Source organism: Scyliorhinus canicula, chromosome 4 (assembly GCF_902713615.1).
Source record: "Scyliorhinus canicula chromosome 4, sScyCan1.1, whole genome shotgun sequence".
In the NCBI taxonomy this organism is placed as follows: domain Eukaryota; kingdom Metazoa; phylum Chordata; class Chondrichthyes; order Carcharhiniformes; family Scyliorhinidae; genus Scyliorhinus; species Scyliorhinus canicula.
Genome location: NC_052149.1, coordinates 171,709,326 through 171,734,651, shown reverse-complemented (window position 1 = coordinate 171,734,651; position 25,326 = coordinate 171,709,326). Strand labels below are relative to the sequence as shown.

Sequence of the window (25,326 nt, the reverse complement as noted above, 5' to 3'; positions counted from 1 at the left end):
AAAATAGCAATCTTTCGCTATCCCTTTTCAGGCACATCCTAGCTTCATTAAAATGGCCGCCTGCACTAATATTTAGACTTAAACAAAACAAATTCATTTTACCCATGAACTACAGCCAATTGAGGGAAAGAGCCATCCAGCTGTGATAGCTGGATTAAACACAGACCTGGAACTCAAAGGACACCCTGCAACGCAGCCAATATTGAGTTTGGATGCATTGTGTGTTATCCAGATACAGTCTAAATCTCATGATAGCCGTTTGGTGAAAGGATCCCAGCAAATATTATAGTGTGTACCAAGCTGCTATGTATGGAAGCCAGGATGCAGAAGTAACTTCCACCTTGTCCACTTTTAAAATGACTTGCTTACAAGAATTGATTCAATTTAGTGGAAGCAAACTTTACTCTTATTCTGCAGATGCCGTTCAAAAACAGAATCGTTTAATTTAATAGATCCCATGGTATTGTTTTACTGGTACTAAAAAGCAAATCTACAAAGACACTAAATAACCCCCAATTTTACAGTTAATATTCATTTGGTTTTAAGTATGATTGTTGTCCAGTTATTATAAAGTCTATCTCAAAGACAATACTGTATTTATTGCCTCAAAAGTGTTACTTTCAGAAAGTGGATTACTGCAAAGGATAGTGAACCGCTTAATTTAACTCTCTGTGGTTCCTTGCTCTACCACCATTTTTGCCTTGGCGACCCCAGAACCTGTGGCTTTGAGAGTACAAAGAGCTCTCAGGAGCAAGAGGGATCTGTCCCAGCGCATGAATCACAAAAGGCTAATATTCAGGTACAGCAAGTAATTACAAACGCTAATAGAATGTTATTGTTTGGCGTGAAGGGAATTGATTACAAAGTAGGGTGGTTATGCTATACAGGGCACTGGTGAGTCCACATCTGTAAGTAAAAGTAAATCGCTTATTGTCACGAGTAGGCTTCAAATGAAGTTACTGTGAAAAGCCCCTGTACTGTACTGTACTGTGTACAGTATTGGTTTCCTTATTTAAGCAAAGATGCAAATACTTTAGAAGCAGTTCAGAGAACGTATTCTAGATTAATGCCAGGAACGGGCAGCTTGGTGTTACGAGGAAAGGTTGGACTGGTTAGGCTTGTATCAGCTGGAATTTAGAAGAGTAAGAGGCGACATGATCAAAACCTTTAAGATCCTGAGGGGTATTGCAGAGAGGACGTTTCCTCTTGTGGAGAATCTAGAACTAGAGGTCAACATTTAAAAATAGGTCACTTCAGACCGAGGTGAGGAAAAATATTTTCAGAGGGTTTGGAATCTTTGGAGCTCTGCTCCTTAAAAGGAAGTACTGTCTTTGAAAATTTTAAGACAGAAGTAGAAAGATTCTTGACAAGGGAGTGAAAAGTTGTCAAAGATAGGTGGAATTCCCCAAAACCTGTCCACCATCTACAAGACGCAAATCAGGAGTGTGATGGAATACTCTCCACTTGCCTGGATGTGTGCAAGTCCTAAAACACTGAGGAAGGTCGACACCATCCAGCACAAAGCTGCCTGTTTTTGAGTGGCACTCCATCCATAATCTGAAATTCGCACCCATGCACACACACACACACGTGAACCATGCGTCTGACTAATGATGCCCTCCGTCTCTCCACATAAGAAGCTCTTGCACAATCACCAACAGAGGTCCCAGACTGGGGGCGAGGTATAGACTTAAGAATCCTCACCACCTTTGAGTTACGGGCCCTGGAAGTGTCAGGTGGATGCCGAAGATAGAGTGGTCACCAATGTGGAAGTTGCCCCCCCCCTCCCCAGTATCACATCCCTTCCCATGGCAGCCCACCCCTTTTGAGGGTGCTCCCCCCCCCCCCCCACAGTAAAGGGTCTCCCACCCCTACTGAGCACTGCGGCAGCAAGCACCTCCAGACTCTTTGCTTGTGAGTAAAGATGGCTACTCACCTCCTCAGCTCCCTGCAGAAGCCCTTCAGCCAGCATCACATTTTCCAAAAGGAGTACTAATCGGCGCCAGCGTGAGCATTTGCTGGGGAGGCCACTGAATGACAGGAGGCCTTTGGGGATGAGGTGGCTCCCGTTAATTGTACGGAAAGAGGGCTTAAGTGGTGAGAATTTGTTTCTCGTCACGCTACAGCGAGATCCTGACTTTGCCTATAGGGGTGGGCCAGTTGCATCGCAAACTGTTTGGCGCCTGGTTCGCATTTTTGGTCTATTCCCACTATTCACTGCCTCAGTTTTCTTGAGCGAGACCACAAGGAGGCCTGAGAATCAGGCCCATAGTCATCAATCCACTACCAGCGGAAAAGCAGATTACACCTGGCAGCTAGGCCACACAAGAAAGGAAGGTCACAATTTTGATGCCTGTGCTGCACTAAAGCAGTTGAGACAATACAATGATGGTGAAAACTACAAATTCCTCCCTCAAACAAATGCCTTAGGTCCTCCACTTACTAATTTTTTGGATCGTTCCACTTGCTTTAATTAACCCCACAGGTTTACCCAAGGTTTGCATGCAGCTAAACAACTACTCATGTACGAGCTGTGTGGGTCAGTGTCCCAGTTTACCCAATATAAAAAGTAGTTTTAACTTGATCAGTTCAACTAACATTGCCCAATTTGATATACAGCAACACTGGATAAATTTCATCCAATTATCAATCCAGCAACATTGGATAAAATTATCCAAATATCTTCAAATGAGGGAAACCTTCCAATGTTTTAAGAACCATAAGCTATTTATTCACATAGTCAATCATTCATTCCCACCCAGCAACTCATCACAGCACTGTCAGTTTCCCAACTTCCCAATAAAATGAACTTCCCTACAGCAATGGCTTTACGAATGCCTGCCAAGTTTTTGCTGGTGAGCTTGATCAAAAAAATCTGGAAGTTTTGCTGCTAAGAAGTAGAGAAAATACTCACCTGGAGCCCTCAGTAAGTATTTTATTTAATAAGAAAATCAGGGTGACACTCTCACTTGAGGCTTTTGCAATTACTGGATAAAACAAAATGTTTCATCTGTTAACTATGAGAAGCCTGTCGTGACCATCTTCTGAAGAAAATAACATAGCATACAACTATCTTACCCATATATCATTTGGTGTTTCCCTAAGAACCCTACAAATAAATCTTCCTGTTCAAAAAAAATAAAAATCCCACTGCTATAAAAAGTGTGTTGTGAAATATGTATCCTCCTATTCCAGTGGTTCAGTGAATAAATGCACTTGATGTGATACTGAGAACGCAACCCAGGTCTAATTGTTAGCCTGTACTAAACATCGCCTGAAGCGAACAATTGACTCCAGTAATCTGGAAATGCGGCGGCGGCGGCGGCCGGGGGGGGGGGGGGGGGGGGGGGGCGAGCTGTTCAAATGAGGACAGGATCCGTCCAGCCTGCATAGCACAGAACCTACTGACTCTCACCAGCCAGGCTCCATTGAAGAGGAGCGAATTACCTGAAACATACTGACTGTTGTTGGTGAAATGATTGCCTATCACAAACCGCTGCCGTCAGCACAAAAAAGATTAAAGAGCAAGTCAGGGGGGCGCTTTTAAGTACATATTTTACAGTGTGCACTTAAAGGTGATTCATTCCCACGTGCGACTCATCTGAAGGGACAATTTTCGACATCAAGGTGAAATACCCACACGTGTCTCAATATATTTTTCAAAGCTTCATTCTCCTGAACTAATTTTAGTTTTTTTTTAAAGTCAATTGTACGACGAATGAAAAGCTGATGTGACTTTTAAATCTTTAACAAATGCAATTAGTAAAGTTTTACTTTGATTACCAGTTCCGACACTGACACCATAGATACTCGGGCAGATGGCTGGCAATAATATTTTAATAATATTTTTAAACGATCTCAGTTCGCTATTAATAAACAGCAGCCGTGGAAAAAAAACTGCCAAGTGGCACATTTCCTCCCCATGTTGGTCCAACAAGGCTGAAAGGAAACATTTCATGTCTGAAAGGATTTATTTGTTACTACAAGCCGCCCCCTCATCCATCCGTGGTTACATCTGGAGTTCCTGAAATCTACACTTTTAAAAATGGGGTGCCTTTGTAAAACCCTCTCCGGCAGAGATCTATTTCCATTGTGTGTCTCCCACACACACACACACACGTTAAGCATAGAGCTCGGAGCTGGGAGGGAAAGCTAATCAAACCATCACAGTAATTACAAAATCCCTTTGGAATTAAAAGTGGAATCTGAATCGGCCCCAGTGCAATAATACATTGCACTGAACCGCCACTCAGCACCATGATATTTTAAACTCTCCCAAGTTAAATCTTAAATCTATTGCCCAACACTAGTTGCCATTCCCCAGAACTGTGCGAGATGTTTCCCCGAGTCAAACACTTGTGTTCTCCTGGCTGGTGAAGGAAAAGCAACCCGAGACAGTTCATTCTTGTTAAAATAGTGCAGCAGCCTCACGTACATAATGCTTATTGGGGATCCGTCTCTTCTGCACGTCCTGCACCCTCACGTCCACAATAGATGACCGAGGCATGATCCCGGCCCGATCCGGAGGCTGGCTGTGTGGGGCTGGGTGGGGGGATCAGATCCGCGGCCGCCTGCAGGCTCGGCGATTCCTCATCCGCCTCACTCACTGCCTCCCGATCCTCCTGCACTTCTCTGCAGCCATCAGCCTTCCTCACTGTTTTGTTTCCACTTCGTCCGACTATAAGCTTTTCCAGAGAATGGCGGGGCGGGAGGGAGACTTTAAAAAAAGGCAGCTAGAAATCCGCCCAACTTCTTCACGCCACAGAGACCAGCCCATTTTATTCATTAAAGGGGCCCCGTTGCCATCTCGCGGCTCACTTTAATCAGCTTACATCGGAACTAAAAGGTCATTGACCCGCACTCTGTTTCTCCCTCACTTTCGCCTGACTGAATTATTTCTGTTTATATTTTATATCATCGGCATATCGCTTTTGTACCAAAGCAGGTTTTTTTTGCTGGGATTCAGGTCGAGAGGACCTTTTTTCCTTTAACAGCATTTGGTGAGTTTATTGCGTGCGATGAGACGTGAGTGGCGCCAGATGCAATATAAAGCAGTCATCATTCGCAGTGATGTTGGGATCCTTAGAGTTAAGGGGTGCTTCAACCCCGCCACCCTTCACAAGAGTCAGAATACTTAATGTGTTACTGGGATTCACAACATATGATTATGAAGTTAGCACTGGTGGCTGTCCTCCGCACTATATGAGAACTCAAGAAAAAGGAACAGGAGTAGGCCATTTGGCCCATCAAGCCTACTCCACCATTCAGTTAAGATCACGGTAGATCTGATTCTGGCCTTAACTTCACTTCCCTGCCTGCTCTGCCCTGCCTTCCTCACATCACATTGCGGAAAATAATTTTAAAGGCTAACGACTCTGAGAGAAGAGATTCCTCCTCATTTACATGCTAAATGTGAGAACCCTTGTGAAACTCTTGACAACCTAGTTCGTGATTCCCCCCAAGAGGAGGGAAACATCCTGTTAGCATCAACCTGTGAAGCTGCCTCTCAACCTGACACATTTTGATAACATCACTCTCGTTCTTTGAAACTCCAAATAAGTATAGGTCCAACCTTCCCTCATAAGACAACATCTCCTTCCCAGGAATCAACCTAATGAATTTTCTCAGAGCTGCCTCCAATCAAATATATTCCTCCTTAAATCAGGAGACCAAAACTGTGCATATTTCACATACAGTCTGATCCATGCGCTGTACCATTGTAGCTAACCTTCCCTGCTTTTATATTCCATCCACCTTGCAATAAAAATTTAACCTGAGTGCAATGCCAGACTTCTGAACTTGTATGATTACAGGCAACAAACTCTCAATTTCATTACTCCATATGACAGAACATGATTAAAAGAAGATAAAATACTATCAGCCGCAAGGTTATCTGTGCTAAGTAAAGAGTTGCCAAGATGCACTGCAGTGAATCAACTCGGGTTGTCACCCTTGACTGCTGATTCAATGACCCCTGTTTCCAAGTATGTGTAAATGTCAGGGATAGGATTCGCTACCATGACGTCTCCTCTTCCATGTTTGACTAAGCTGGTAGTGCTCATCTTCAAGGATCACATTTGAAAAAGATAATTTGGATAAGGTTGTTTTTTTTAATTTGGTAGCATGAAAACAGTATAAATTAGATGAAGACTGGACCTGACTTTCAAAGGTCTCGAAAACAAGGGTCACACAGGAAGTATGCATCTCTGACAACAGTGCAGGCATTTTATCTTTTCCCAGAGCAGCAGCATTAGAAACATATGGATGTTTTTATTTTATAGCAAATTAACAACAGGCATGGGCCTGACTCTTTTGGCTGTACACCATAGTACAAATGTTCACAATCTGGTAACCAATGCCATCATAGAACCACTGCGGGGACTACAGTAGCACAATGGTTATCACTGTTGTTTCACAGCCCCAGGGTCCCAGGTTCGATTCCCGGCTTGGGTCACTGCGTGGAGTCTGCACATTCTCCCTGTGTCTGCGTGGGTTTCCTCCGGTGCTCTGGTTTCCTCCCACATGTCCCATAACTGAAAATCGCTATTGTCACAAGCAGGCTTCAAATGAAGTTACTGTGAAAAGCCCCTAGTCGCCACATTCCGACGCCTGTTCGGGGAGGCTGGTACGGGAATTGAACCTGTGCTGCTGGCCTTGTTCTGCTTTACAAGCCAGTGCTAAACTAGCCCAGACATGCTGTTCGTTAATTTGGACATTCTGAATTCTCCCTCCGTGTACCCGAACAGCGCCGGAATGTGGTGACTAGGGGCTTTTCACAGTAACTTCATTGCAGTGTTAATGTAAGCCACTTGTGACAATAAAGATTATGATTATTGTTATAAGTTATGGATATGTAAATAGGTCAAAGATTCAATGAGCTGATCCCTACACTTTATCCAGAAATTGCTCTCTGGAATAGATGGAAAAGTTCTCATGACCAAGCAGCTACCTCAAAAGTAAGAGGCAAGAGGGAAACAAATAGACAGAACAGTATAAAAGCACATTAAAAGTGTCCATACTGCAGCATAAGTCGTTACTTTCAAGAGTTTTTGGGGGTAGGGGTAAAAGGTAGGACCAGCAATACACATTATTATACAGTGCCTTTAATGTAGACAAACATAAACACTTCACAGAGGCATCATTAAAAAATTTCAACCCCAATAAACAGATATTGGAAGGTGGCAAGAAGCTTGTTCAAGGGGTTTTAGGGAGGGTCCTATAAAACCTGGTATTCGAGAGACAAGGAAATGAAACAGAAGCATTTATATTAGGAATTACAGAGCAGTGGACTTAAGCAGGTAAAGGCATGTCCGTCAATGGTGGTGTTAAGTGAATGGGGTTGCATAAGATTCAACAGGATCAGTGAATGATAAACTGTTGGAAGAGTTATAAACCTGTAACAGGTTGCAAAGGGAGGGGGTGGGGTGGGGGTAATGAGGGTAGAGGTTGAGGCCATTAAATAATTTAAATAAAAAGGATTAGAACCATTAATATTTATCTAGTGATGTGGCACGTATACAGTTGGCTACCCATTCTCCTTCCAAAGCTTCCAGAGCTTTATATTTAAATTCTGAAACCCTGAAGATAAATTGAACACTGAAGTGTAAGACCATAAGGCATAGGAGCAGAATTAGGCCACTCGGCCCATCAAGTCTGTTCCATTATTCAATCATGGCTGATATTTTTCCCATTCTCCTGCTTTCTCCCCATAACCCCTGATCCTCTTATTAATCAGGAACCTATCTATCTCTGTCTTAAAGACACTCAGTGATTTGGCCTCCACAGCCTTCTGAGACAAAATGTTCCACAGATTCACCATCCTTTGGCTGAAGAAATTCCTCCTAATTCTGTATAGATTAAATAGAAAAATTAAATCAAAAACATAAATAGGAGAAACGAGACTTGCTTCATTATGATAGTAGGGGACACCACACTGTTTGGTGGTGAAGTGAAAATGGTAATGCAACATAACCCCATTTTTCTGAGGTCATTAAGCTTTCCAAGTGACATGATGAGCTAGAATTCAAAGTCAAGCACACATCAATATGTTTATTGCAAGTGTCCAAATATTTCTTGAAATAAACTATTTTTAGTCAATGTGCGCTTAATTTCTACAGCACACCAATACTGTAAAACTGTAATGCAACACATTCTATTGGGAAGATGTTTGAAAACCTGACATAGATCAGATACACTCGCAGAGGTATGAGGCATAAAATAATGCAAGTAACAAAAAAAGAGATGTAGGTAATTTGTGCTGAAACATTATGCACAGCAGCATGTTTTGGATCTGTAAACACAGTAATCTTCAAATCCAGAGCGGTCATATCTTAGAGGTGGTAAATAAATCATTAATGACTGTCACCTACAAGCACAATTACTGATTGCCATCCTTCCATCTGAGAGAGATGATGGCAATGCAGCTTCAGAACTTTGGTGAGAACAGATGCATTTCTTTGGATAGCTGGTCAGGCAGATTCTGGAAAGGCAAAGTCTGTCACAAGTACCACACATTATGTTGTCTGTTCCTAGAGGTGCAGGATGATCTCTGCTGATGCCTTGAATGCAGGGCTGGCATCTACTTATGGAGCTTCTGATACTGTTATGGACCAGGGTTTAGAGAACCCCAAAGTGTATCATGGAGTTCAACTTTTAATAGATTGTGGTATGGGGAGCACACGGCCCACTCTACAGGTGAGGTACAGCAGAAATGGAATAGTATTTTTTTAAAACAAAACAATGTTTATTCTATGAACTCAAGTTAACCTGTCTAAAACAGTGAACATCTTAGCAACCAGTAAATCAAATACACCTCCCAAAGAAAACAACACTAAGTAATCTGTATGCTATCCTTTTACACCCAGAAGACTTAACAAACCTTTAAACATAAGCACATCAGAGTTTACATTCACTACTGAAAACATTTATAATTCTTCTGAATTCACCAAATGCTTAAGAGATAGTCCTTCATGGCAGAGAGAACAGCAGTACGGCTGCTTTGTCTGATTTCAGCTGCAACACACTGAAAAACGAAACCAAAAAGACAGACACACCCATGCTTTTCTCAAAGTGAAACTAAAAAGCAGAACCAGAGCTCAGCTCCACCCACATTCTGACATCACTGCAGTAACATGAGCAGCCAAACATTTCTTAAAGCGACATTCTCATGACAATACCACACATCATCGTGGTGGCACATTCCTGTCCACAACTGGATTTACCATTTTCACTGATCGATCGCCATAGAGTTTCCCACTAGTCATGACTAATGTTGAGGGTTTCATGCCTCTTCTGCAGAGGCTGATTTACATTTTGTGGGGCCCCACGCTCACCTTCATTTCTGCCTCCCCCTTGCTGTGGACCACCCCACCCATCACACATTCTCCCTCCCTCCATAATGCAATTTAACCCTCATACACTCCCTCGCTGGAAGTCTGCAACCCAACCCCCTAAAACACTCTCCTCCCGTCAGTCATTCCCCCCCCCCCCCCACCCCTCGCACTCCCATTTGAACTATCTCACTCACCTTACTTGCCTGGAGTCAAGGCAGTCTGCCTCCCTCATTGTGGCCACCACGTCCCTCCCAGTCTCGAGGCATTGTCACGCGCCTGTTGCTAGCCTGGATCCGCTAGTGCCAGCGCCTGGCGTAAACCTGCTTGTGTCTTGATTCGCAAACTCCCTCACCTCATGATGGCACAGTGGTTAGCACTGCTGCCTCACAGCACCAGGGACCCGTGTTCAATTCCGGCCTTGAGTGACCGTCTGTGCGGAGTTTGCACATTCCCCCGTGTCTGCTTGGTTTTCCTCTGGGTACTCCGGTTTCCTCCCACAGTCCAATAGATATGCAGGTTAGGTGGATTGGCCATGCTAAATTGCCCCTTAGTGTCCAAAGGGTAGGTGGGGTCACGGGGATAGGGCGGGGGAGTGGGCCTAGGTAGGGTTCTCTTTCAGAGGGTTGGTGCAGACTTGATGGGCTGAATGGCCTCAAACTGCACTGTAATGATTCTATCCTATTCTATTCTAGTAGTTATTCTATTCTTCTCTCTGTGGTCTTGCGCATGATCATCAAGTTATCCACTCATTGCCAGTGTTTCCGCTCTTCAGACTCATCAATCATTGTCTGATTTTGCTCTTCATTCAGCAGAGTAATCAGCCTATGATTAAATGCACTGACTGCCCCCCCCCCCCCCCCCCCCCCGGCCACCAATTTGGTTGGGGCCATGTGTCTAAGCATGATATGTTTCATTGTAAATCTACCTCTGCTCTTTTGGAAACAAGACTGAATCAGCAGTGGATGCCCTGCTGATCTTGTGGTAAGGGCCACCTCCATGTTCAGTACATCCTTGGGGGATGTCACCATCTTCCATCGTGCGCACATGCCCAAGCCAGCAAAGTCTTCATTGCTTGGTTAGTACTAGCATGCTTGCTTGGAAAGGGCTTCTTCACTGGTGATTTTGTCTTTCCATGTGATGTTGTAGGTACCGGTGATGCAAGTTACTGAAGTTTTTTTCTTGGTAGGTGTACATTGCCCAGGCTTCGCTGCCACACAGCAATGTGTGGAGAATGTAGGCCTTGCGGTATGCATCATGGTCCACCAGGGGCAGTTTGTTGTTTTTCCATGTCTGCTTTGTGCGTTGGCCAATGCTAATGGTTACCTTTCCAACGTGCGTGCTGAGCTCTTTGTAAAGAGATGGGATGTCGCCATCAGCCCTAAGTAGTGGCACCTGCTGACCGCTTGCAGTGGTGTTGTTGAGTCTGATCATGCACAGGCAGAGATGTAACATCCTGTCTGCCCCATAACTACGATTTTCTTGACACCGAAGGCGATGTGCTGAGAAACCGCAATGGGCAAGCACTTATCATTTGATGCTGCTTATTTTTGACCATTTATTAGAAAGTGACATGAGTAACATATTCCCAGTGTGCTGTAAAACAGAACTATTCGACCACTCATATCAGATTAAATGTTGATATGCAATAAAACTGTACTGGGGCAGCAGAATAGCATAGTGGTTAGCACTGTTGCTTCACAGCGCCAAGGTGCCAGGTTCAATTCCTGGCTTGGGTCACTGTCTGTGTGGAATCTGTACGTTCTCTCTGTCCCTGCATGGATTTCCTCTGGGTGCGCTAGTTTCCTCCCACAAGTCCCGAAAGTGGTGCTGTCAGGTGAATTGGACATTCTGAATTCTCCCTCTGTGTACCCGAACAGGCGACTAGTGGATTTTCACAGTAACTTCATTGCAGTGTTAATGTAAACCTGCTTGATGAAAATAAAGATTATTGTTATTAAAATGTGACCTTATCATGCCAAATATGTCAAAGGTTGTTGAATAATTTCAGAAGCATCGGTAAACCTTTTGAGTTTGACTCATCACCGTATTGGCCAATTGTTATTCTCAATCAAACAAATGCCAGAAATAAAATAAGAGGGAAGAGCTACAAATGCTTGCGATTTGAGATGAAAACAGAAAATGCTGGGAATATCCAGGCCATGTTTAGTGTGGAATGAAACTCAGCGTTTGGGATTCATCAGCAGCATTGAACACCAAAGAAATTGCAAGCAGCAGGAACTGATCCTGTTGTGGACAAGAGCGAGGAGGTGGCTCTGAAGATGAGGTGCTTCTAGTTCCCGAATTCTGTGTCAGGACGAGTTTATTCGGAGAGACTCGGGGAAAGGAGTCAGTTGGCCTTCCGCACGTCGTGGCAAAAGGAGGAGTCAGATGTGGGAGGAGGGTTAAAAGCCGGGGGGGGGGGGGGGTTGCACAGTGATGCCAGAGATATTTCCAGTTGGCAGAAGGGATTGGAACATGCGCTTGTTCAGTTAAATCGGCCGCATGGGGATCGTTCCAGCGACAGTGTTCAGTCTCACATTACTCCCATCGCTTACCCGGCCAGAAAACAAAAAACACAGACGGTCCCAGCCCCAGCAAATGTGGTAAACAAGCAGTTGAAAGATTTTCGAAGTGCTACTTTTAATAGTTAGAAAGGTCGTTTGCAGTATGATTACATTCTAGTTGAAACTTGCTTTCATGTCACATGGAATCAGTCAGCATGGCACCCAGGGAAGCAATAAAATGGACATTATCACAAGGTGGAAACCGTCACCTTAATCTGGTCATAGGGATCTTACTCTATTACATTCTGAACTAAGGGCCGATCCTTTACCGAAAATCCATCAAACCGGAGTTAACAGCAAGAGCACAAAAAACTAATAGAAATTGCTGAATAAAAAGTTGTGTACATTGATACTTTACATCAACATTTAAAAAAAATAAATTGATAAAACGTAATACCCCCCACACACACTGCCCTTGCATCTTTCTCTAGTTTCTCTCCTCCTGCCCTCTCTCAGCCTATCTTGTCCATGAGACCCACATCCTGTTCCCTCTATCCTATTCCCACAGAGCTGCTGAACACCCAGCTTCCGCTCCTGGCCCTCATGTTAGCCCATATTGTAAATGATTCTCTTTGGAGGTTGTTCTTCTCTCCTTCAATTTGCCATTATCAACCCTCCTAAACACAACTCTTGACATTGTTGTCCTTGCAAACTATTGCCCCGTCTCTAATCTCCCTTTCCTCTTCAAAGCCTTCGAATAATGTGTTCCTGCCTCCCAAATTTGTTCCCACCTTTCTCAGAACTCCATGATTGGAACACTCCAATCATCTTTCTACCCCTGCCATAGGACTGAAATGACTCTTACCAAAGTCACAGATTACATCCTGTGTCACTGTGACAAATGTAAACTTCCCCTCCTTTTTTTTCTCAACCTGTCTGCAGCCTTTGACATGGTTGAACACATCAATCTCCTCCGACATCTCTCCTCTGTCATCCAGCTGTTTGGGACTGCACTCATCCTGACCCATTTTTATCTGTCTACTTGTAGCCAGAGAATCGCTGGCAAGGGCTTTACTTCCTGTTCCTGCACCATTACCTCTGGCGTTGTCCAAGAACCAATCCTTGTCGCCCTCCTAGTTCTGAATTACATGCTGCCCCTTGGTAATATTTTTTTTTAAATATAATTTTTATTGGAATTTTTTACAGAAAATATAAAACATAACGACAAACAATGAAATGCAACAAAATAACCCATAATAACTGTAACACCCCCAGACCATATGTATCCCTTCCCCCCACCCCCCAACCCCAATGAACAACAAAAGAACTTAAAAATAAATTAAAATTAAATAAACAAACATAGTCATTGTCCGCCCCCCTCCCCCCCCCCCTTTTCCCTCCCCTTTTCCCTCCCCCTTCCCCCCCCTCCCCCCCGGGTTGCTGCTGCTACTGTCCCTGTACCCTATCGTTGAGCCAGAAAGTCGAGAAAAGGTTGCCACCGCCTAAAGAACCCTTGTACCGACCCTCTCAGGGCGAATTTGACCTTCTCGAGCTTAATGAAACCCGCCATGTCATTGATCCAGGTCTCCACGCTTGGGGGCCTCGCATCCTTCCATTGTAGCAAGATCCTTCGCCGGGCTACTAGGGACGCAAAGGCCAGCACACCGGCCTCTTTCGCCTCCTGCACTCCCGGCTCCACCCCAACCCCAAAAATCGCGAGTCCCCATCCTGGCTTGACCCTGGATCCCACCACCCTCGACACCGTCCTCGCCACCCCCTTCCAGAACTCCTCCAGTGCCGGGCATGCCCAGAACATATGGGCATGGTTCGCTGGACTCCCCGAGCACCTGACACACCTGTCTTCACCCCCAAAGAACCTACTCATCCTCGTCCCAGTCATGTGGGCCCGGTGCAGCACCTTGAATTGGATGAGGCTAAGCCGCGCACACGAGGAGGAAGAATTAACCCTCTCCAGAGCATCAGCCCATGTCCCGTCTTCGATCTGTTCCCCCAGTTCCCCGCCCCTTGGTAATATTGTCCGACACAGCTAGTTTTCACATCTTGCTGACTGTAGTGATCTGTATATCTGAATGTAACGGGTTAACATCCATAAGCACTAGATGGCAGCACCAGATATATGTATAGAAGGTAAACTCAGAGGGAGTTCCCGCCTCTAGGTGTTAGGAGTGATGAGTGAACAGAGTTAGAGAGAGATAGCTTAGTGCGCAGGTGTAGTTAATCATCACTATATATATTTAATCTTATAATCTAATCTGTAATTATATTTATTGAAGAGTGAACAAACTCATAGTTAATTTATAATCGTTACTCAATAAACAGTATTTGCTTTATTTGAAGGCTTTGAGTGTTACTGAACATCAAGCAAACGACCATTCTGGCAGTAAGCAAATGAGTAACAAGATATTGCAAAAAGTAATATAACACTGACCACACTCAGCTTTATTTCACAACCACACCTCACTGACTCTCTAGTCACTCACACTTCCCCCCCCCAACGACCCAGAGAACTCCCCTACCCAACCCCACTAACTACCTGACCACCACCCAGCAGTTCCACTACCACCTGATCTGACCCAGCTACATCCTAGAGTACCCCCTGACCAGACCCGACCACCCACATGTCCCAAACATTACCCAGACCACTCTATTACCCCCCAACCCAACCGCCTCCCTGACCAAAGCCAACTACCCGCCAACCCAACACGATTACACTCATTTACTACAACCCAACCACCTGACTATACCCCTAGATACAACTATCACCGCCTCCACCTACTCATTCATCCATTCACTAACATTAAAACTGGACATTTAAACTTTTTTTAAAATTCCAATTAAGGGGCAATGTAGCATGGCCAATCCACCTACACTGGGTTGTGCGGGTGAGACTCACGCAGACACGGTGAGAATGTGTCCACAGGGACAGTGATCTGGGGCCCAGTTCAAACCCGGATCCTCGGCACTGTGAGGCAGCAGTGCTAACCACTGCGTCACTGTGCCGCACCAACATTTAAACTTACCAAAAGACAACTGCTGCTGTAAAATTGACCTGTCTTCCCCTGACTCTACACTGCTTCAACAAGCCTCTCCATGGGATGATGTGCTCCACATTACTGGAAACGCCAGGCTCCAAAGTTCCTGGAAGAAATGTGAAGCAGCATTGAGTCAGTGGAATTTGAGCGGAGCAGCAATCTGACAATAATTATCCTTTCTCAGAAATTGGCTGCGTGGCAGGAAGCAGAGAATAGGGATAATGAGCAGATACTCTAATTATCAGGATGTCCACAAGATCTGTGTTGGGGCCTCAGATATTCACAGTATTCATTAACAACTTAGATGATGGGATACAAAAGCCACAGGCAGGATTCTCCCCCAGTTGACCCGGAATTGGGAAATGCGATTGGGCAGAGAATCAGTTTTGACGACAAAATCATGGCGGACACTGATTTCACGCCAAATCGCCGGTGCCTCGACAGCAGCATCAATGCATTCCAGAATGCATTGATGCAGGGGGTCAGCACGGTAGCATGGTGGTTAGCATAAATGCTTCACAGCTCCAGGGTCCCAGGTTCGATTCCCGGCTGGGTCACTGTCTGTGCGGAGTCTGCACGTCCTCCCCGTGTGTGCGTGGGTTTCCTCCGGGTGCTTCGGTTTCCTCCCACAGTCCAAAGATGTGCGGGTTAGGTGGATTGGCCATGCTAAATTGCCCGTAGTGTCCTAAAAAGTAAGGTTAAGTGGGGGGTTGTTGGGTTACGGGTATAGGGTGGATACGTGGGTTTGAGTAGGGTGATCATGGCTCGGCACAACATCGAGGGCCGAAGGGCCTGTTCTGTGCTGTACTGTTCTATGTTCTATGTTCTAATGCACGTACAGTAAACGCTTGGCAGATCACTAACGGGCATGACCTGGTATTCTCCTGGGCCGCCGTGATGCTCCGCCTCCATTTGGGCGAATTCCCGACGGCGCGGTTCACTTGTGCTTTTAAAAATTGTGAAATAGGTGGCGTGGCTGCTGAGGTAGAGAGAGGAGGTACGGAAAGTGTCCAACATCGCCATAATTTGCTGACAGTTGTGCCACTGGTCGGGGGGCACCTGCATGGCTGGGGGGAGTAGTGGGAGTTGGCCAGGAGGTGGGTTGTGGAGTTGGGGTGGATGGGCATGGAGCACGATTGCATGGCCTGAAAGGCAGTCATACAGCTGCGCATGCCGCTGGCTGCCCACTCTGTGCTTAGGATGACAGGTCCTATGGGTGTCCCACCAGGGCACCCCTCTAGGTGTCCTCTGGCACCAGCTGACCCATGAGCTGTCTGGGCGTGCTCCAGCACAACCAGTGCCATATTGTTGGCTGGGATGAGTGTGTGTGGGGCGTGTAATGTGTACATGTAACTGCAGTTTGTCAGCCTCCTGAGTGTCAATTGAGACCCGGTGAATTGTGCACCGTTTCTCATTGGAATCGATTGTGTCCCACGTGGCGCCGGTGCTAGCCCCTCCACGGTCGCTGAATTGGTCCAGGTGCGGCGCCAGTTTTGCTGTCGTGGAACTCTACGAATCCTGCGCCGCTGGTCTCAGGAACAGAGAATCCCGTCCAACGTATTTATGTCATCAGCAGACTTTGATAAAATGGGCAAATATTCTGAATCAAAGTGTAAGATTACAAAAGAGATATTGGTAGATTGAGTGAATGGATAAAAATATCGGCAAACATGAGGTCATCCTCCTTGGAGGTAAAAAGTGTAGCATTTTCTAAATTATGAAAAGCCAGAAGCAGTGGCAATTGGCGGGGGGGGGGGGGGGGGGGGGGGGGGGAAGAGGGGGGTGTGGTTGTCATCGTCCTGGTACACTGATCATTAAAGTGTCATGAACAGGTACAGAGAGAGGAGCTAATGGAATTCTATTTTTGTGGGCAGCTCATACTTCAGCAATTTTCCACTTTGTCAGGTAGATGTCAGTTGTAGCTGTACTGGAATAGCTTGGCTGGAGGCAGGACTAGGACTGGAGCACTAGCATACAGCCAAAATGTTGTCAGGTTACATAGCCTTGCTGTACATATCCAGTATGCACAGCCAGTTCATCATATCACGTGGAGTAAATCAAATCGGTTAGAGGCTGTCATCTATAATGGTGGAGGAGATGGATCATCCTCTCAGCAATTCTGACTGAAGGTGATTGTGAATGCTTCACCCCTGCCTTTTACACACATTGTGCTCTGGTATCACTGAGGATGGAGATGTTTATTGAGCCTCCTCCTCTGGCTAGCTGCTTAATTACCTCTCACCATTCACAACTCGGGTGGGTTTTAATAATTTAATCTGGTAACTAAATCTGGTTCATTAATAAATCTAGTCAGGCTTGACCTGTTATTGGTTTTAGAACATATTGCTTTAGAAATATATCGTGAATGTAATCAAGAAATTGAGTACCTTTGCTTTTCCCAAAATATGTGAAATATTAAATTTTCCCTTTAAAATCTCTGCTTTTGCCACAAGCCTCTTATTCTCTGAATTAATACATCAGCTACTTCATTACTGCTAATGGGAGCCCTGTGAACAACTTGCATTGCTGTTTTAAATCATCTCTCATCCTCAATTTGAACTAGATTCTCCATTGATTTGTGGGCAGCACGGTAGCATTGTGGATAGCACAATTGCTTCACAGCTCCAGGGTCCCAGGTTCAATTCCGGCTTGGGTCACTGTCTGTGTGGAGTCTGCACATCCTCCCCGTGTGTGCGTGGGTTTCCTCCGGGTGCTCCGGTTTCCTCCCACAGTCCAAAGATGTGCAGGTTAGGTGTGCAGGTAAAATTGCCCTTAGTGTTGGGTGGGGTTATGGGGATAGGGTGGAGTTGTTGACCTTGGGTAGGGTGCTCTTTCCAAGAGCCGGTGCAGACTCGATGGGCTGAATGGCCTCCTGCACTGTAAATTCTATGTAATTCTATGTTTCCCTTGCTTATTATCCTCACTTTCTCAGGTGAAAGAGCAGTATAACCAGTTGGTGTAGTGAAAATTGGAGATGCATCAGAGGCCAGCATTAAAGGAGCACAGAGATTTCAGGGGATCGTAAGGCTGAACGAGTTTCCAGAGGGAAGGGCAAGGTCACAGAAAGATTTGAACACATGAGAATTTAAAACAAGGCAACGTCAACCAAGATCCCATGTAGATCAGAGACCACCAAAGTGATGGGTGAATGCGACTTGGTACAAGTAAGGATATAGGTCTGGATGAACTGAAGATTAGAGGGTGAAAGGTGGGAGACTGGCCGATATGCCTTTGGTACATTCCGTGCTCTGCCCCAATCTCTCTGCTATCAAACGATTTAATTCTTGAATGTGAAACTTCCTTTATCCTTCAGTTGACTCTGTCTACAATTCCTGCTGCCTCGGAAAGGCACCATAATTATGGACCCCACGCACCCGGGACATACTCTCTTCTACCTTCTTCCGTCAGGAAAAAGATACAAAAGTTTGAGGTCATGTACCAACCGACTCAAGAACAGTTTCTTCCCTGCTGCCATCAGACTTTTGAATGGACCTACCTCGTATTAAGTTGATCTTTTCTCTACACCCTAGCTATGACTGTAACATTACATTCTGTAGTTTCTCCTTCCTTCCCTATGTACGGTATGCATTGTCTGCACAGCATGCAAGAAACAATACTTTTCACTGTATACTAATGTGACAGTAATAAATCAAATCAAATCAAAGACATGCATTCCTCTCATGAACAAAATCTGGCATTCCCATTACCCTGTTTTTCCAGACTTTCCTCCAGGGTAACATTTAGAGGCCCTTGTTCTAATTTTCAGATGTGTTGATTCTTTACCATTTACCATTACCATTATCATATACCCCAGGTACATGTCATTGCCCAGGTACATGTCATTGCCCGGGTACATGTCATTGCCCATGCTCACGACTTTTGTAACTCAGAGGCCAGTCTTCCAGTTATGCAGCCACAGCGTTTTTGGAAATCATTTCGCAACACCAATTTCTGAAGGGAACTTTGAAAATATACATTTTTTAATTTGGAGAACTTAGCTGAAAGTCCAAAAGAGCAGGATACCAACGAGTTAAAGAGGAAAGAAGGTCCAATGTGATAATCGAAAGTAACATGAAGGCAGACTGAATACTTAAATAATAACAAGTTTGAACTATTAAAAGCTATACATTCCAGAAAGTCTAGGAATAGTAGGGAGTTTCAAGTTTTGGGGTTGTGGGGATATGCTAAGTATGGACAAAGTGAAACAAGTCGTATTTTCAATATTTTTAGGATGAAAGAAGAAAGCAAATATGTGTAGGATTGTGTACTAAATTGGAGCTTAGGACAAATTAACTCGAAAGGAGCAGTAATTATTGCAATTATGCACAGATTAGGAAAAAGAGAAATACTTTTACGTAGACACTCACACTTACCAGGTGAGTTTATTTTCTTCTTGTAGCCTGACCAAGAGTTTGAGATACTATTCAAACCCAGCTTGGACATTGGCTTTTCAAGAGAGTTGAGTGCTAGTCAAAAGTAATGGCTGTCACTTCCGGTGACGCCCTCGAGGAGACAGGTCGCAGGTCGGATCGCTTCCGCCTGCGATGGGCAAACGGACCTTTTTTAACAGACTTTTTTGGGACCTGGCAGCCTGAATCGGTGAAGGAGACGATAGGGAAGAGGCTTCCTTTCCGGAGTATGGGCAGCTGGACTAGACGTGGTCGGGTGGAGCGGCAAGGATTGAAGCGGGAGCAGCGGGGACCCCAGTCCGGGCGGCCAAGCTTGGCGGACGGCGGGGACCGAGGAGCGGAGACTCATTGGCCAAGGGAGGAGCAGATGGAGTTCTTTAAGAACTGCTTCGCTGAGCTGAGGAGGGACATGCTGGACCCGAATGGTCGAGACACAGGCGGTCCAAGGGAAGGCGCTCAGGGAGGTCGAGGTGAAGCTCTCCAGCCAGGCGGGCACGGTAACGGAGCTGGAGCACGAGGTGGAGGAGCTGAACGCCCGTCAGAGGAGGATGCAGGAGCAGCTTGAAGAGCTGGGGAACAGAGCCAGGAGGCAGAATTTAAGGATCATATGCCCACCCCCAAGGGCTGCGAGGGGTCGGATGTGGGCGCATACGTGACGGGTATGCTTGAGGCGCTGATGGGACCGGAGGCCTTCCCACAACCCCTGGAGTTGGATGGGGCACATAGAGCCCCCGCAAGGAAGCCCAGGACGTGCGACCGACCCAGGGCCTTGGTGGTCCGCTTTCACCGGCTTGCTGACAGGGAACGTGTGCTGCGATGGGCCAAGGCGGAGAAGAGCAGCAGATGGGAGAACTGCGAGGTGCGCATTTACCAGGACTTGGGAACAGAGATGGCCACGAGGCGTGCAGGATTCATCAAGGTAAAGGCAGCCCTCTACAAAAAGGTGAGGTTTGGAATGCTGTATCCTGCAAAGCTCTGGGTTACGTTTGAGGAACTCCACTACTATTTTGAGACACCAGAACAGGTTTGGACCTTTATTAAAGATAAGAAACTGGACGAACTAATGGGCACTTGGTTCTTTCAGTGCTGTACAGTGGCGGCGGTCTGTTAACCTAATTTGCTCTGATTAGGCGTGGATTTTATTAAAAGAAGAAGCTGGACTGGAACTAAAGGACTTTGGGCTCTCAGAGCTTTTGTGTGGCGGCGGTTTGTTAAACTATCCTGTACTGTAATGTTTTATCCAAGATTGTTTTCAGCCTGGACAAAGAGTGGGGGTTGGAGGGTGCACTGTTTAGGGTGTTTTGGGGGGATTGCAACAAGGAGGCGGGGGCGGGGGGAAGAGAGGGGCCCTGCAAAGGGGGCCCTTCACTTGGTACCATTTGGCAGGAGATCGGGGCCTCTGATAGGGGGATTGGCTAGGGGCTGGTTATGGGACTTGAAAGGGCATGGTGGGATACAATTAGGTTAATGGGTCCCTGGTGTGTGGGGGGAGGGCCCGAGCGCTCGGACGGGAGACAGGCAGGCGCCAAGGGCAGGGGTCAGCGTAGCTAGCGTAGGTCAGGGGGCACCAGGGAGAGTTCGGAGCTGGGGCGGTGCGGGCTGCGGGGGAAGAGGGTTAGGGCCAGGTTAGTTTAGTTGAACACGTGTGGCATGGGCAAACAGAGCTGGCAGGGGAAGTGCCTTGCTAACATGTTTATTCTTTCCCACTGTTTGTTTTCACTATGTTAAGGCTCTTTGCACAGTGCCATTTTTCTCTCTGTAACTGTTACAAATTTGTGTTAAATAAAAAAATAAAAAAAATAAGTAATGGCCGTCATCAATGAGAAACAGATTATTGGACGTATTTGCAAATGAGAGAGACATTGCAGTTCAGTTGCTAGAATTTGACATGAAATAAAATGTCACTAATAATCTATCATTAAGCTGAATGAATGATTCACATTTTTACAAACACGTTAAAATTGAGAACTCATATGTGAAATACGTTAAAACCAGTTTGCAAGACAGGATAGATAAGCAATATTAAAAGAAAAATTAACAAGTTAGATTGAATGTTTGCAGAAAATGGGCGGAATCTCCGTAGCCCGACACCGAAATCGAGAACCGTGATTGGGCGGATAATGGTTCCCAATGCGCAATCGGGGCAGGCTACGCTTTGACGCCCGTTCGCGATGCCCTGCCCCCTCCAAATCAGTGTCATCGGGAGGTGCACCGCTCGCAGTTGCAACCATGTCGGAGCTACATCAGCCAGCCCACCCACGATGATCAGCCTCCGATGGGCCGAGTTCTGGGTGGTGCAGACCATGTGTGGTCCCAGTGTTCGGGAGCCTTGCGTGCCGGCTGCTGACAGTGCCCAGCAGCACCACACTCAGCCGGGACCTGTGCCGCTGGCCGGAGGGCTTCTGCCAGGACTGGGGGGAGTGGTGGGGGGATGGCCAGGAGGTGGGCTGTAGGTCGGGGTGGGCATGTAAGCCGTCCAGCACGGCCGGCGTCATGTTGTCCACCACGGCCTGTGCGTGTGTGGGAGCTGTAGGCATGCGTGGCTGCAGCTTGTCAGCCCTGCGCATGTGCAGCCCGGGACCCAGCGATCCTCCAACTGTTTTCCGCGCATCCTGCGGGTGTTTCACACAGCACCGGTGCTAGCCCCTCACCGGTACTGGAATCAGTGAGGGTTTTGCGCCAATTTTCCTGTTGTGAAACACCACGGAACCTCCATTGGCATCGGCACTTAGCCTCAGAAACAGAAAATCCAGCCCGGTGTTATAATTGAATTCAAGGAGGCTCCAGAACATGAAACATCTACACATACACACAAAACCCAGAATGTTATTAATACTGAAATAAGAGATGGGGGAGGCCTTCTGGTCGTGGTATTGTCGCTGGGAACCCGGATACAAATCCTACCATGGCACGTGATGAAATCAGGAATTAAAAGTTGAGTAATGACTGTGAAACCAATGTCGATTGTCGAAAAAAAACTATCTGGTTCACTGTTGTCCTTTAGGTGAGGAAAGCTGCAATCATTACCTGGTGTAGCCGACATGTGGGGCCAGGTCCACAGCAATTGGTTGACTCTTAAAATGAAGGCCACATAGTTGAAGGGCGATGGTGGCAAACAGAGGTGAGATTGTGATCAGAGTGTTCCGAGCGTGCACCGAGCTCGGTATTCGCACCGTGGCAGTTTATTCGGAACAGGACACGGGACAGATGCATAGACAGAAGGCCGATGAGGCCTACCTGATTGGGAAAGTACTACCACCTGTCCAAGGTTACCTGCACATTCCTGACATCATTCAAGTAGCCAAGGCAAGCGTTTTCTTCGCCCGCTAATGATTTGCAGTATTTACTTTTGGATTAGAATCGCAAAAGTCCCACATTGATCCTGGGGTTTTATCCTGGGAATGCCAAATGCTTGATTCTGTAAAAATCCCGGACCGAACTGTTATGGGAGCGGCGGTTTCAGAACCCCAAAATGTATCATGGAGTTCAACCAACCTCTCCCTTTAATGTATTGTTGCTTTTGAAGCACACGGCTTGGTCTCCAGGTGTGGTATTATAATTATGGACACGTGGGTTTTTAAACACAAAACAATGTTTATTCCATGAATTCAACTTAACCTTTGTAAATAAACATTGGATCACTTACCACCCCTTCAAAGATAACCCCAAAAATAATACAACACTAAATAATCCCTCAAAATGTTCCTTCAAACCTCCAAAAGACTAACACCTTTAAACAGAAACACATCAGGTTAAAGACATTACTATTATGAGTTGAAATCACCCAAATGATTCAGAGATAGGAATAGTGTAGGTCAGATAGGCTTCAGATGGTTTCACAGGTCGGCGCAACATCGAGGGCCGAAGGGCCCGTACTGCGCTGTAATGTTCTATGTTTCTATGTTTCTATAATTAGATATGGGCAATAATTGTAGATCCAGGCAGCAATGCCCATATTCCATGGATTAATTTTTTAAAAGTCACAAAGAAGAGATAAATAAAGCCTGCAATGGGACTAAAACTAATGGTGGTAAAATTTCCACTTTGGGTACAATTGTGGCCATATTTGTGTCACAGTTTAATGAAAAAAAAATTGCTCGTCACGAGTAGGCTTCAATGAAGTTACTGTGAAAAGCCCCTAGTCGCCACATTCTGGCACCTGTCCGAGGAGGCTGGTACGGGAATCTAACCGTGCTGCTGGCCTGCTTTAAAAGCCAGCGATTTAGCCGAGTGAGCTAAACCAGCCCCTAGTTGCATATGTAATTAATTTGGATAGTGGTTAGTGCTGCTGCCTCACGGCGCCGAGGTCGCAGGTTCGATCCCGGCTCTGGGTCACTGTCCGTGTGGAGTTTGCACATTCTCCCTGTGTTTGCTGTGGGTTTTGCCCCCACAACCCAAAATATGTGCGGGGTAGGTGAATTGGTTACGCTAAATTGCCCCTTAATTGGAAAAAATTAATTGTGTACTCTAAATTTATAAAAAAATTAATTAATTTGGATAATCACAAACGAAACATTTTAATGAACCACACAATCTGATATCCTCATAGGACATGATTGCCTTTTCATTAAAAATAATTCTTTGATGTATTTTAAAAGTGGCAACCTTGGGCAGTTTTATTAAATACATCTGAAAATTGGTTTAGCACCAAAAATGAGTGTTTTAATAAGTTTATTTATTATTATTTATCCACCTGGATAATTGGTGATGGAGACAGGGAATGGGTGACCAAAAGGCAGAGAAAGAGAAGCAAGGCAGTGCAGGTGTCCCCTGCGGTCATCTCCCTCCAAAACAGGTATACCGTTTTGGATACTGTTGGGGGAGATGACTCACCAGGGGAAGGCAGTAGTAGCCAGGCTCATGGCACCGTGGCTGGCTCGGCTGCACAGAAGGGCGGGAAAAAGACTGGCAGGGCTATAGTCATAGGGGATTCAATTGTAAGGGGAATAGACAGGCGTTTCTGTGGTCGAAAACGAGACTCCCGAATGGTATGTTGCCTCCCGGGTGCTCGGGTCAGGGATGTCTCCGATCGGCTGCAGGATATACTGAAGGGGGAGGGTGAACAGCCAGTTGTCGTGGTGTATATAGGCACCAACGATATAGGTAAAAAAAGGGATGAGGTCCTACAATCAGAATTTAGTGAGTTAGGAGATAAGTTAAAAAGTAGGACCTCACAGGTAGTAATCTCAGGATTGCTACCAGTTCCACGGGACATTCAGAGTAGAAATTCATGAACAGTCAGAATGAATACGTGGCTTGAGAGATGGGAGATGGTGCAGGAGGGAGAGGTTCAGATTTTTGGGACATTGGAACCGATTCTGGGGGCGGTGGGACTATTACAAACCGGATGGTCTACACCTGAGCAGGACTGGAACCAATGTCCTAGGGGTGCTTTTGCTAACACTGTTGGGGAGGTTTTAAACTAATGTGGCAGGGGGATGGGAACCAGATTAGGAAGTTAGAGGTCAGTAAAGAAGCAGCAACTAAAGCCAGTAAGGTACGAGACAATAAACTCAATGTGACTAAGAGGAAGAGTAGACAGGGAAGAGATGATGAACGCAAAGGGACAGGTGGTCTGAGGTGCATTTGTTTTAAAGCGAGAAGTGTAGCAGGTAAGGCAGATGAACTTAGGGCTTGGATCAGTACCTGGGAATATGATGTTATTGGTATTACTGAGACTTGGTTGAGGGAAGGGCAGGACTGGCAACTGAATATCCCAAGGTATAGATGCTTCAGGAGTGATAGAGATGGAGGTAGAAGGGGTGGAGGAGTTGCGTTACTCGTCAGAGATGATATCACAGTTGTGATTAAGGAGGGCACGATAGAGGATTCGAGCACTGAGGCAATATGGGTGGGGCTGAGAAATAGGAAGAGTGCAGTAACATTGTTGGGACTTTACTACAGGCCTCCCAAAAGCAAGCCTGAAGTAGAGGTACAAATATGCAGACAGATTATAGAAAAATGTAGGAGCAATAGGGTGGTTGTGATGGGAGATTTTAACTTCCCCAACATTGAATGGGATTTGTGT

At 45.8% G+C, this 25,326-nt stretch overlaps 2 protein-coding genes across 4 annotated transcripts in view; one reads left to right on the top strand and one right to left on the bottom strand.

Moving 5' to 3' along the window:
• The window catches only part of sh3pxd2b (SH3 and PX domains 2B), a 338,186-nt gene extending 333,390 nt beyond the window's left edge, over positions 1–4,796 (bottom strand). Inside the window, exon 1 of one of the 2 annotated variants that reach the window (XM_038795540.1) lies at positions 4,436–4,796. In XM_038795540.1, the coding sequence (XP_038651468.1) occupies positions 4,436–4,507 (72 nt within the window). In that variant the 5' untranslated portion in view covers positions 4,508–4,796. The remainder of the gene's footprint in view (positions 1–4,435) is intronic. The other variant, XM_038795541.1, reaches the window with a different exon arrangement.
• The window catches only part of LOC119965166 (EF-hand calcium-binding domain-containing protein 9-like), a 583,421-nt gene that overhangs the window by 288,753 nt on the left and 269,342 nt on the right, over positions 1–25,326 (top strand). The gene's annotated exons all lie outside the window — the stretch shown is intronic.